At 38.3% G+C, this 14,704-nt stretch overlaps 1 protein-coding gene across 1 annotated transcript in view; it reads right to left on the reverse strand.

The window, feature by feature from the left end:
* LOC145283586 (nucleoside hydrolase-like) overlaps window positions 1–14,704 on the reverse strand; it is a 50,495-nt gene that overhangs the window by 24,064 nt on the left and 11,727 nt on the right. Inside the window, exon 2 of the mRNA XM_080132511.1 lies at window positions 11,920–12,156. Within this exon, the coding sequence (XP_079988637.1) occupies window positions 11,920–12,123 (204 nt within the window). The 5' untranslated portion in view covers window positions 12,124–12,156. The remainder of the gene's footprint in view (window positions 1–11,919; window positions 12,157–14,704) is intronic.

The following is a 14,704-nucleotide window of genomic DNA, read 5'->3' on the forward strand; positions in this document are numbered from 1 at the left end:
ATTCTTGCAGGTCAATACAAAGATGCCCATGAACTTAACGATATTATTCAATGTAAAATTCCAAGTGAGGTAGTCAAATACAAATCCATCGACACTGTTGTGAAAGCAGATAAAGTGGTTAATTATCCAAAAGTTATATTTTCCAGGGATTCCACCGCATGTATTGCAACTGAAATTTGGTGTACTAATTATCATGTTGTGAAATATAAACGAATCCAAGCTTTGCAATGGCACATAGCATGCAGTAAAAAAAAAAATTAACAAACAATATCATAGAAACAACAATCTTAACAGGACCTTTCACAGGTGAATATATCTTCATTCCATGCATTCCTATGATTCCACCGGATACATCATTGAACTTTCCAATTCTATTGTCATTTGCAATAACCATCAACAAAGCACGGGGAACAATCTTTACAATTGTGGGCCTTACAGTTACACACTGACTGTTTTTTCACATGGACAATTTATGTTAGATATTCAAGAGTCACCAAACCGGAAAATCTCTATATCAGCTAAGAAAATGGAACAACAAAAACTGTGTACCCATGCAAAATGGAAATTTAAACCTGTAAGAAACATGCTTTTTCTCATTTTGGAACTTTTTCCATTGCGCCAATTTGAGCCACAGCAACGCGTGGCAGGGTACAGCTAGTATATATATATATATATATATATATATATATATATATATATATGTGTGTGTGTGTGTGTGTGTGTGTGTGCTTTAAACTAAATTTACATAGCGTTAGCTACCTGTATTTTCTTTATCGCTCTCCATCAACCCAGGACTGTACTATAATCAATCATGTCTCTGACAGCATAGATGTAGCACTCTCCCTTGACACTAGCTCCCAAATACATGTATTTGGTGACTTTAACGCTCACCATATAAATTGGCTTGGCTTCTCTAGCTACACTGACACAGCTGGTAGCGTAATTCATAACTTTTCTATATCCCATTCCCTGACGCATACAGTAACATTCCCGACCCGTCTCCCAGATTGCCAGAACTAACAAGCCTCACTTCTGGATCTGTTTCTGACAACTGTTCCTGATGATTGTGTAACAAATGCTCATTGCCCACTCGGGAATGCTGATCACGCTGTAATAATGCTAGACATTACTCTAAACTCTCAACCCCAAGTTTAAGAGCCATTGCTCAAAACAACAAGGTACTACAATAAGGTTGATTGGGAAGCCACTAGAGATCACATCTTTTCCTTTCCAGCAGAACAGTGCGCAAATGAGACTACTGAATGGTTTAAGCAGCAATTGAAGCACATGTTCCTACACGGAATGGTTTACTTCTACATGCGCAGCTGCCATTACTCAGAGGCAAATGCATACCGTATATTTATCCGGCATAAGTCCTGTACAAACAGACAAAAGTATATAGAAGCTAGAAATAATTGTAAGAAAGAAATAGCAACAACTAAGAGTAAATATACTGAAACTACCAGGAAACGCATTGAAGCGCAACAGTTAGGAACTCGTGATTTCTGGAAAACTCGATTAAACCTAGAACCCCATCTTCCAACGTAGACCCCTACTACCAGGTCTCCTTCTCCAACATCAGGGGTCTACGTTCCAACCTTCCAGACGTTGAAACCCAATTACAGGAGACGAAACCGAACATATTATTTCTAAGTGAAACTGGAATAGGGCCGACCACTTCCCTAGATGAGTATATAATTAACGGATACTCTAACTTAACAGCTAAATCTGACCCCCAAGATCGCCATGGGAATGGAATATGTGCCTACATTAAGGATGGCTTCCCGTGTGGCAGGGATATCTCTAGAGAAGATCCTAATTTACCCTATATGTGCTTCAGGGCTGCACTTTCTAACACCACTGCCTTTATATTTGCCCTCTATCGGCCCCACAACAGCGGAGTTACTATCTTTAAGAGCATATCTGAGAAAATAGACCACATACTGTCTGCACATCCCTCGGCTAACTTCCACATCTGTGGTGACTTCAACGTCCATAACGTGGAATGGCTGACCCATTCAAATAAGACAGACGATGAGGGGAGGTTTTGTCATGATTTTGCTATTGCTTAAGACCTCACTCAGATTGTTCGCGAACCCACTCGTCTGCCCGATATACCCTGTCAATATGCAAGCCTCCTAGACCTTTTTCTTTCAACTTCCCCTGAGCTATGTTCATGTTCCGTTCATTCTCCTCTAGGATCCTCCGACCACTCCGTCGTATCAGTTAAGATAAAAACGAAATGTAAGAAGCCCTCAGACGTACCCCTCCATCCTACTGTATACCGATACTCTATGGCTGACGGGGATAGCTTCCGTACATTCATATCTGATTTACCTCTGCACTCCATGTTTAAAAAGGAAGTGTCCTCTATAGTATCAGATCAGACCGAATGGTTAATTGTAGGCATAGACCAATTCATACCATCTAAAAAATTCCAACAAAAACATAACAGCCAGCCATGGTCCTCCCCAGAATGTGCTGCTGCTATCGCGCACAGAAATCACTTTTTCCATAGCTACCAACGTAATAGATGCACTGAGACTAAAGCTGCATTCAGGACTGCCAGCAACCACTGTAAAAGAGTAATAAAAAATGACAGAAAGCTATATGCCCAGTCTGTTAAATCCAAAGTAGCTGATCAGCGGCTTGGTTCCCACCAGTTTTGGCAAATAACAAATAGGATCCTGAACAGAAGTGTGCGTTCTATCCCAGCCATTATCAATGGACTAGAGGTCATCACGTCAGCGTCAGACAAGGCCAAACTATTTGCAAAGAACTTTGCAGCTAATTCTACCCTATGCGACGAAGGCCATCAACTCCCCATATATCCTCCTATAACACAGAACAAGCTAGGTAACATACAAATATCCGTGCATGAGGTCACCAAGCTAATCAAGAACCTAGTTTCCAGTAAAGCAACTGGCCCTGATGGCATCCCAATTATAGTGTTAAAAAAGCTTCAACCAGAACTTGCTCACATACTTACGAAACTATTTAAGCGTTGCCTTAAGGAGAAGTGCTTTCCGACTCCCTGGAAGACCTCATCAGTTTGCCCTGTCTTTAAGAATTCAGGTGATAAGTCATCTCCCTCTCAGTACAGACCAATAAGTCTCCTAAGTTGCTGGAATCCATATTAAATAGAGAAATAGTCAACCACCTCAGCAGGAACAACCTTCTTAGTGACACACAATATGGTTTCCGCTCTGCAAGATCTACCGCAGATGTGCTGACGGTTATATCCCACAGGATCAGTGAATCTCTTGACAAAGGCTTCCTTTCTAGGGCAATTGCTCTTGACATATCAAAGGCCTTCGACAAGGTATGTCATAAGGACCTACTTCACAAGATTTCCAGCTACGGTATAACTGGAAATGTTTTCTCAATCATTAAATCATTTCTCTCTGATAGGCTCATAAGAGTAGTGGTCGATGGACAAAAATCGGAGGCCTGCAATATAGATGCTGGAGTCCCTCAGGGGTCAATCCTGGGCCCAACTCTCTTCCTGTTCTACATCAATGACCTCCCTAAACACATACTTAAATCATTCGTTGACATCTATGCTGATGACACGACCATATACGGCAACACATCAAAGGCTGTAAATGACAAAGTTCTCTCTGATTCTCTCTCCTCTGATCTCGAGCGCGTGGTTCAGTGGAGGAAGACGTGGCTGGTTACCTTTAATGCATCCAAAACCAAACTCCTATCCTTACATCATCAACGCTCTGATCCCCATCTGGCATCAATTGTGATGGATGGCTCTCGTCTGGGTGAGGCCCCGTGTTTTGACAAGCTTCTGGGTTTGACCTTTACTCCTGATCTGAAATGGAACACGTACATCAAGTCTGTTACCAAGGTCGCTGGGAAAATGGTGGGATCCTTCTACCGCTACAGAAGATATCTCACTACTGATGCAATTCTCTATCTATATAAAAGCCAAGTACGTCCAAGGATGGAATACTGCTGCCATATCTGGAAGGAGCTGCTAAAAATAGCCTATCCTGCCTTGACAGAGTACAAAATAGACTTCGTGGCTTAGTGGGGGATGCCCTTTTCTCTACCCTGCAACCTCTTTCCCACAGAAGAGATGTTGCGAGCCTATCCTTGTTTTATCTTTATTTCCATAGCAGGTGCTCGTCTGAACTCCAATCTCTGGTCCCCCCTCGCCAATCTTTCGCGAAAAACACCCGTCTAGCTGAATCCACTGTGAAAAAATTCCCCCACTCTAAATCTGTGCCTAAATCAAAATGGGGATTCCATGAACAAAGCTTCTTTCTTAGAACTGCACGCCTGTGGAACTCTGTTCCGTCTGCCTGCTTCCCACCTGACTACAACTTGTATGTCTTCAAGTCCAACGTTGACAATTCCTAATGAACCGCCCCCTTAAGTAAACACTTCATCAAATCTCCACACTAACGTAATGCACTTGCAATAACCCTTATCCCTGAGTGGCTTCCGGGCCTTGATAAGTGGTGATCACTGTGTAAAAAAAAATCCACAACAGTGAAGTAAATAATGAGCAATCGACAATACCCCCACTATCAAACTATCACGAGGTTGTTTTCACAGCAACTGAGCAAGCTTACATGCTTGCCCGTCACTTTGCCTCAAACTCTACTTTGGACCCAGCAGGCCATTCCCTCCCTGATTTTCCTCTGCGGACAGAAACCGCGCTAGATGATGGCGAAAGAACTGACCCATTAAACTATCGCTCAATTAGCCTTCTCCCTCTTTTCGCCAAAACATTTGAGTCCTTAATTAATCAAGCTCTAGTCCACCACCTTACAGCTGCTAAACTTCTGTCAGACCACCAATATGGATTTAGGCAAGCCCGTTCTACTGCAGATATTCTAACTGTAATCTCTGAACGTTTATACCAAGCACTGGATAAGGTAGGGGAGGAGAGGGCAGTAGCCCTAGATATATCTAAGGCTTTTGGCAGGGTATGGCACGATGGTCTGCTTATGAAAATAAAATCCTATTGTATTACTGGCCGAATGCTTATAATTAGATCCTTCTTAAATGAGAGAAGAATCCAGGTTGTCCTCGATGGGCGTACGTCCAAAAAAAATTGATATAATGCGGGTGTACCTTAGGGATCGATCCTCGGACCTTTATTTTTTCTGATATTCATAAATGACTTACCTGATAAAATTGTCTCTGAGATGGGTATATTTGCCGACGACACCACGCTCTATAGCAGGCACGTGAGGAAAACTAATGAGCACATATCTAAGGTAATGGCCGAAACCCTAGAGGAAGATCTGTAGTGGAATGGGGTAATAAATGGATGGTAACGTTCAACGCTGCCAAGACAAAGCTTGTTTCCTTTAATAATTACATTAAACCTTACCAACCAGGAATAGCTATGGTTAGATATATTTTACCAGAGAACACTTCGTTCAAGCTCCTTGGCTTAACGTTCACAGGAAACATGAATTGGACTAGATATATAGAGATCATTGCTAAGGCTGCTGCAAAGAAGTGGGCTCTTTCTATCGTGCTAGGAAGTTACTTGCGTCTGAAAGTATCTTGTACCTCTATAAAGCCACCATTCGCCCATGTATGGAGTACTGCTGTCACATTTGGGCTGGTGCATCTGCTACTAGTCTCTCACTTCTGGACAGGGTCTAAAAGAGAGTCGCCAACCTAATAGGTCCTGAACTGTAATCTAAACTTCATCCCCTGTCCCACCGAGGAAATGTTGTATCCCTCTGCCTGTTTTACAAGTATTTTAATGGTGGATGCTCTGACGAACTACAAACACTTATACCCCCTCGACGAAACTACTCCCAACAAACCCGACAAGCACCGAAGTCGCATCCCTACACAGTTGAGATCCCTAAATGTAAGAAAGCCTTTTACTCTAATAGCTTCTTTCTCAGAACGGCAAGATTTTGAATTCTCTTCCGGTTTCCTGCTTCCCCAACTGCAGAAGTTCAAGTGTAATGTGAATCTTGCTGCTAAACTCCCTACATAGTACCCCTGCAACTTAGGTCCCTGATAGAAGTCCTCCACATCGAAGTAACAATATGCCTTATTTGGGGTGAAAATGTAATAATAATAATAATAATAATATATATATATACATATATATATATATACATATATATATATATATATATATATATATATATATATTATGAAAAAATATTTATATAGGCTTTTTCCTTTCGTTCCAGCAGGGAATCGTCAGACATGAGCAAATAACTAACTAACTAACTAACTAACTAACTAACTAAATAAATAAATAAATAAAAAGAGATGATATTCTCGAAATATTACAGACGTCCATAATCCCTGTTATGATAAACAATAAGTTCATATTTACTGATTTGCATTTGGGATTAATTAAATTAAAAAAAAAACCCTACAATGCCTTCGTTCATTTATCTATTTTTTGTTTATACGTCACATCACTTCAACATCCGGTTTCCTCTATCCCTATGACCTTCTTATACTCTCACGCACACACGCCCACGCGCGCCCACACACATGCGCGCGCACACACGTATATAAATAGTATGTTATGAGAAAATATTTATGGCATTTATGCTGTAACGAGGTTTCCGAGTTTCAATCCCTATATGGAATCGTCGGTGAACGCACACACACGTACGAACGCGCGCACTCGCGCACTCGCGCGCGCACACACACACATACAAACACACACACACACACATATATATGAATCAAGAATAATACTAATATTTAAAAACGAGCAAAATATTTGAAGCAAATTAAAAACATTATTTTAATATAATTTATGCCATGTTGCCAACTTGCTTTTCTTTTGAACATTTGAATTGTGAACACATAAAAAGTAAAATTTTTACCATAATATTCTGCCATGCAGTACCTCCACTGCATGTGTTTCTCCGAAAATGTATATATATATATATATATATATATATATATATATATATATATATATATATATATAATTAAAAATAGAAGAATGCACATCCCTGTTAACATAATACCAGAGTTATGTGCCCTTGATAGGAACTCACTACCTTGGTATTGGGAACTCCCCGGGTGAAGGTAACTGTCATGGCGACCTGAATAAAGGCACTTACTTGCGTGCTAAGTTACTACTGAAATGAAGAGTCCTGTTGTTATTTCCACATGTAAAATACTAGCATTTCAGCCCGGCGTTGCCCGGGTGCTTGGAGGTATGTGTTGAGCAAAAAAAAAAAAAAGTGGTAGTAGGAAGGCAGGCTCGAACCCGTGCCGCAAAGGAGGAAAAGAACGGGGAAAACGTGACTTCTTTGCTGTTACGATCACCGCCAAACCGGAAGTGACGTAGGTTTTAATTAAGGCTAGACAATCGAAATGAGAGGATGACTTTCAAAAATATCGGCGAAAAAGCGCCCCCCCATAGAAAAGTGCCCAGTTGAAGATGAAGATATTAATATTTTTAGCCAAGTTTTCGATATTTGTCGTCTGAAAAGTCGAGCTTCAAAACGGTACTAATCTAGTAAAAATCTGTCGCAGCTGTCGAAAGTATAAGGCAGACATGTAAAAAAAAATACATACATACATACATACATACATACATAGATTTATATTTTGGTAACTCAAATTTTCGACCTAAACCGATTAAAACGCTTGCTCTAACTCTGAATACTATTTATGTATAATTTCAAATGTTTAGACCAGAAATGGCCTGAGTAATTTGGTAGAGACCGAACGGTCAAATTTTTTATGACCCCTTAACATTTATTGTGTTAACCTCAAAGCAAGATATTAAGTAAGATCCTTGTCCAAAGAACCTATAACTAAAATTTCAAGTGTTTAGACTCAAAATTGGCGGAGGAGTTTGGTAGAGTTCTCAAAGGTCAAATCGTTGAACCTTGACCCCTTAAAAATCCAAATTTCTGGCCGAAAACCGATTACAAAGATTTTTCCAAATCTCAGTACCCTGTACATCAAATTTCAAGTCTGCTGAGTGAAAATTGACAGAGTTATTGTGTAGGGAAATATACACAGACACACAGACGGACACTTTCACTTTCATAGATATATAGATATATTACATATTTTAATTATGCATGGTGTCACGAGTGGAATGTAAGAAATATTTAAATAAACCGTATATAGAACAGCCCAGCCCAAGTCAAGAACGGAGAAAATTAAAAGAAGACAACGGACGCATGTGAGTGAGTCTGAATACTTTTTAAACCTTCACAATCACATTCACCCCCAAATTGTTAACGCCTCATACATTTTACACATTTTGACATAACAACTACTTAATATGTCTAACCCACGCGAATTTCCATCAAAACAGACCGGAATTGACCCGGTAGCGTTCATGATGCAACAGCAGCAGCAACAGCAGCAACTCGCCATGCAAGAGCAAAGGACACAACTCATGGTGCGTTTATTACCTACCGAGCAACACGCGTCCACACCATTTTTGCGCTATCTACACGTAAAACCCGACCGCCCAGTCATAGAACCAGACTCGCCAGACAATAAAAGGATCATCTTCAAAGACGCATGTAGTTCGTCTATCAATGAAATGCTGTTTAATTTCATTGGTCCATCAACCTGAGATGTACTGGCAACAATTTTTCGTCATGAAGCAAGATGATGTGGCAACTATAACATCTTTCATTTCCCGATTGAAGTTGCAAGCGATGCTCTGTGCTTTCGAAGGACAATGTGGTTGCAGTAACCAACGATGTACAATCTCATTCTCTGAGGATATGATCAGATCCCAGATCATTGCTGGCTTACGGACATCTCCCACCAAAGCAAAATTTTGACAAAGATTAATTCCCTGCCAAAACTAAGCGACATAACCGAACGCTTGTTTGCTAAAATATATGGCCAGAACATCGAGCCACTTCCGGCCAGCTGGAATAGAGTCTCGGTACAACCAGGAAGCATCACCTATCAAAATGCACGTATACAGTGAGAGGCTAAGGTAGATCACCAATACTTGAGCCTCGTAGATACGATAGAAAATGGGTTCCCTGAACATAAAGATCATCTGGATCCAAACCTTAAAGAGTTCTGAAATATGCTGAATGAATTTTACACTGTTCAATCTCTAGTATTTAAGGAAGGCAGCGTATTAATTCCCAAGATGCTACGTCGTGAACTCACTGACCAGCTTCATATTGACCACCAAGAGATCAATAGCATGAGAAGCAACGCTGGACAACGTTTGTTTTGATCTGGTATGGGTGTACAATTGCAAGAAAGACGTAACCAATGCAAACACTGAAACAATATTGCCCTATCAAACCATAAAGAACTCATACTCCCACTTGTCCACCTAGGGTGCCCCTTCCAGTCAACAATCAAAGATATCTTCAACATGGCTGGACGAAAAAATATAATATATGCTGATAGGTATTCAGGTCCAACAGAGATAGCTTCAGTGTACCGGGATGCCGGTGTCTCCACAGTGTGCAATATTTTACGCAGGTACTTTGAGAGTTATGCGATGGTGGATTCCCGTACAACTCCCGTGAGTGAATGACATTTCTAAAGACATGGGGTATATCTCTGCTAGTATCCTCAGCGTATTATCCTCAAAGCAATGGCAGAGCTGAGGCAGCTGTCAAGCACATGAAGCGGATACTCACAACAAACATTAGCCCCGGTGGATCACTGGATACGGACGAAGTGGCAAAAGCACTTCTGCTACATTGCAATACACCACCACCCGACATAAGTCCATCACCAGCAGAACTTTTACTCGCTCATCCCTTGAATGACCACTTATGAACCCTACAAAATTCCGCCACGAGTGGTTGGAACTATCCGACATGCGTTAGAGAGCAATCAACCAGCAGTTCATAAATAACACCAGCACGCTGAGAACAGGCAACTGCTCGACCCATTAAGTGTTGGGGAATATGTGTCTATTCAAAATCAACATAGACACAAACTTTAGCATTGGGACAACACTGGCACAGTTGTTGAGACCCCCCCCCCAAACAGTATCGTATATTATTTGATGGCAGTAGAAGAAACCGCCGCTACCTCCGCAGGATAAACACAAATACAAGTAACCTGGCCCATTACGACAACTTACCAGACGCCTTACCAAACAACAAGATGGACAACCATGTCCCACAGTTGCCTATCATACCCAAACCAATACCCCTAGAAAGTCAATACCCTCAAACAAATAACGCCAACACCGCTTACCACACCAGAAACACTAGTAGGGAAGAAACATCTGAAAATGACAGAGACAATAGAAGACAAAGAACTAGAAACTAGGTCTAGACCCGTCCGTAACAAACGAGTGCCGGCTAGATTTAAGGACTTCCAACTCGTATGACATCTCTCTTTCTTTTTTTTTTTTTAAATAAAAAAAAGGTACATGTTAACATAATACCCGAGTTATGTGCCCTTGATAGGAACTCACTAACTTCGCATTGGGAACTCTCCGGGTGAAGGTAACTGTCATGGCGACCTGAATAAAGGCACTTACTTGCGTGCTAAGTTATTACTGAAGTGAAGTGTTCTGTTGTTATTCCCACATATAAACTATTATATATTTTAATTATACAATCCAAGTAAAGTAGAATTTATTTTCCCAACAGAATAGTTTTGCACTAGTTTTATGCCCCCCCTCAAAGATAAGAATCAAGATAACAGTCCAAATGTGGGCTATATTTACTTTAATTTTGTTTTATGCAGAATCAACAATTTAGTTTAAGAGTAAGATATATAAATATAGTTAAGTTCATATATATGTTAGTGTTGAGACGATTAATCGAAATTGGGAATCGGAAAAATGCGGAATATTTTGGAATTGAAAAAAAAACAGTGCGTATACCCGATGCCTAAAACGATTCTTTTAATTATCTTTTTTATTTGATTTTGTTTAAAACAAAACCTTCCACCGATAGTAATAATGAAATAATAAATATTTATTGATTTTAAACTACCAGTAAAACTAAAATCTATAGATCACCCCCCCCTATAAGTGTGCTTTTTTACGTTATATGCACATTTAATATGTCTTTACGGTAATCAAGAGAAAGTAGCAATTTTATAGTTAAATATTTAGAGATTTATACAGAATCAGAATCGGTAGCTGTATCGGAATCAGGAATTTATTTCGGAATCGGAATTAGGAACGATATTGGAATCGTAACACACACACACACACACACACACACACACACACACACACACACACACACACACACACACACACACACAAAGGAGGTTAGAATCCTCTCCTGAATCGGCACTGCTTGAGTCCAGTGGCAAGAATAACTCCAATACGACTGGAAACAATGCCGAGATAAGCGGAGATTATACAGCACCTGGAAGCCACAAATGGTCACCCATTTGGTACCACCAGGTTCATTGTTGCTTAACTTCGGTGATGTAATGGAAACTGGTGTTTCAAACGTGATTATGCCGTATATATATATATATATATATATATATATATATATATATATATATATATATATATATATATATATATATATATATATATATATATATATATATATATAGAATTCTTTTATTTTCTTTTAAAGTTGATGAGTTCTTATTTTTCTGATGAATATTAAAAAAATAAAATAATAATTATATGAATGAGTCTGTGCTACGAAGCAGGTTCTGTTAAGAATTGGACATTTTAACATACTGAAAGAAATAAACGATAAGATGGATTACATCTTGGAAGTTGGAATAAACATTTGTTGTCAATTATTTGTATATTCTCTGTAATTACATCGAACTTCATAAATTAAAGGATGAAATATAATTGAATATGCATATTTTTCCTATACCCCCCCATATATATATATCTTGGATGTTTGTGTGAAGATTTTTCGTTTCAGAACATGTCGTGGTATCGCAGCATTCCTCGCATAATGCTATAGTCTCTCATGATTATAAATATGTCAATATATAGTTCATACTTACATCTGTTCGTTGTATTGCTGTTAATAGTTTCAATGTATTTATTGCTGTGTTCTTAATGGTAGAATTCCCATGAGAAAGACATATAGCTAATATTTTCACGTCGGGATCAGCCAATGCCATCATAATAGCCTGAGCATCGTCAATTCCGGTATCGACGTTGATGATCAGCAACCTTTTATTAGTATTCTCATAATCTGCCGACATATTTTCGCTGTTTTTTTTAAAATCTGAAATGAACTAAGGTGCAAGACAGAAAATCAATAAAAAAGGGAAATTTTACAGCATGCAAAGTATTTCATATTGAAGATAATAATAAAGTACTCATACATTACCAGTTGTCAATAGTCAAAAATACAACAGATGACATAGAATCTAAATATTATTGAGTTTAGACTTTAATCTTCCTCAATCTACTAAACGTCCCTGATTCCTTCTGGTTCGGTGTCGCTCGTCATCTTTTTTCTTTCTATAAATAAAAGGAATATGATAATCCCGTTCTATCTTTGACCGAAAATGGTAAAAAAAAAAAAAAAAAATTGAATTTGTTAGTTATTTGTTAAGGGACTATTTTTCATTTTCTCACAAAAACAAGGTAATTTTTGTAATTGTTATTTGTTTGTTTGTTTGTTTGTTTGTCTTTGTTTACACTTGACTTTTTCACGATTTGTATTAATAATGAAATGAGAAACCTAAATTTACTCTCTTGTATAAAGGAACTATTAAAGTATTTATTTTTATATTTACTTGTATATTATAAAATTACTTATACTGTTTTTCATTCTCGCGGAACTAATTACAGCATTGTTTTCATTCATTGATATAAGCAGTTTTGCTTTTGTCATGATGTTTGTTTTCCTAAATAGGACTACAGCAACTTTTAATTTCAGAGACCTTCCATAAATAAATGAATTATTTTCTTACAATACTTACTTGGATAGTATAATAACAGGCACAACGACTGCATTTCTAAAATCTATTTACAATTTTCTCTTAATAAAATTTTGCAATCTTCATATTCCTGTGTAAAAACAACCGCGTAACACATAAGCAAATTCGAATAATTCCCATAGCGACTGGTTGTTTATTAGCATGCATACAATGTTTCGGCCTTTCTTATATTTAAGTCCTACTGCTACATTTTTGCAAAGATTTATGTCTATAACGGGTTTCAATCAATGTGCTCAATTTGCTTAGAGACCTTACTACTCATTTACCTACACGCTGATACTATAAACACAACGTTAAATATTTACTCGTGTGATACATGTCGCCAAAGATAATATCGATAATACATATTTCGCTAAACAGCACTGATACCTTTTTTTTATAAATTAATGCATAAAACTCTTGGATATGATTACATAAATGAAGTTGTAACCTGATGTTTGACAAACTCAAACTCCTGTCGTATCGGCCCATGCTTGTATCACCAAGATGATTCTACTTCAACAGAATGTGCTCTGATAAACTTCTTAGTTTTGTCTTCTGTGTTTTAAATAAACTGACAGCACCCACTTTTCACTGATGCCGCACTTTGCACCACACCTCAATTTCACTATGTTCGCTCAGCTTTAAATAATATGTCATGCTTCAACGTAGTAGGTACGCATAGCTCGGCTTCCTAAAAACCGAACAGCTTGCTTATATGCAGCCGGTTTAATTTGTATACTATCGGCGAAAATTCGTGTTAGTTTGCGCGACCGTCGAAGATAAAATCAACCAGCTGTCGTCACTTTATTTATTTTTCTATTATTCAGCAGACGAACCATACAAGATACGCAGACACGTGCGCGTTTTTTTTTTTATCTAAGTAATTTTGCATTCATTGCAATTTTTTGCATACTTCCTAAATGTAAATACTTCCAAATCGTTGCTATCTCACACGCGTTAAATTTTGATGTTTCTAGATGCCGAAATATTTAGAATATTATTCGTGTCTTTTATTGGATCACTCGGTTTTGGAAATTTCACCCCCGTTCCTTTTTCATTGGCAGAAATAACATGAATAATGTACATGTGATGTGAACAAACATCTTGCTGTTGAACTCTTCAGTCAAGTTGTCCTTATAAATCTGATCATTACTACAGTATTACCTTACACTTCAGTGGCAATACGTCTTGTTAATAATAAATAAAAATAATAAACAAACATTTCATTACTATATATAAAGAAGGAATGAAGAGGGGAATAAAAAATATATATTATGTTTCTGAATTTATTTAGATGAAGATTGTGAAAATAGCACTCAAGATGGGATTAATAGTCTGAAGAAGCCAAGTAGTACGAAACCGTATATATTCAACATTAATATAACCATGCCAGCCACTACGATTCCATGCTTCCGTTCAGTCTCAAGAGATAATAGATACGCCCTGTAAGGATAGCTGCGCGTGTAATTGTGAGGCAAGAGTTGCGCAATCCCTAACCACACCTCTTTTGAATTGGCACTGCTTGTGTTCAATGGCATGGAAACGATGCAGAGATAAATCAAGAATACATACAGAACACATGGAATGTGTGATCATTTTAGTACTGATCAGATTCAACGTTACTTAACTTCGGTGATCTGGCAGGAACCCGTGTGTCAAGGTGAATTATGCCGTATATGCAAGACCCTACAGAAACAATTCATATATAGTTATGTTAACCACTTACAATGAACTTGGTTTCATATTTACATACCAATGTTTTCTGCACATTTAGGGCCCGACATTTATTGTTCTTCAGCGAATTATTTCTTTCAAAGAGCTTCAGTCGAACTTTTTGGTTTGATTTAAAAAAGGT

This window comes from Euprymna scolopes, chromosome 8 (genome assembly GCF_053919585.1).
Source record: "Euprymna scolopes isolate OS-2025 chromosome 8, ASM5391958v1, whole genome shotgun sequence".
Lineage (NCBI taxonomy): Eukaryota > Metazoa > Mollusca > Cephalopoda > Sepiida > Sepiolidae > Euprymna > Euprymna scolopes.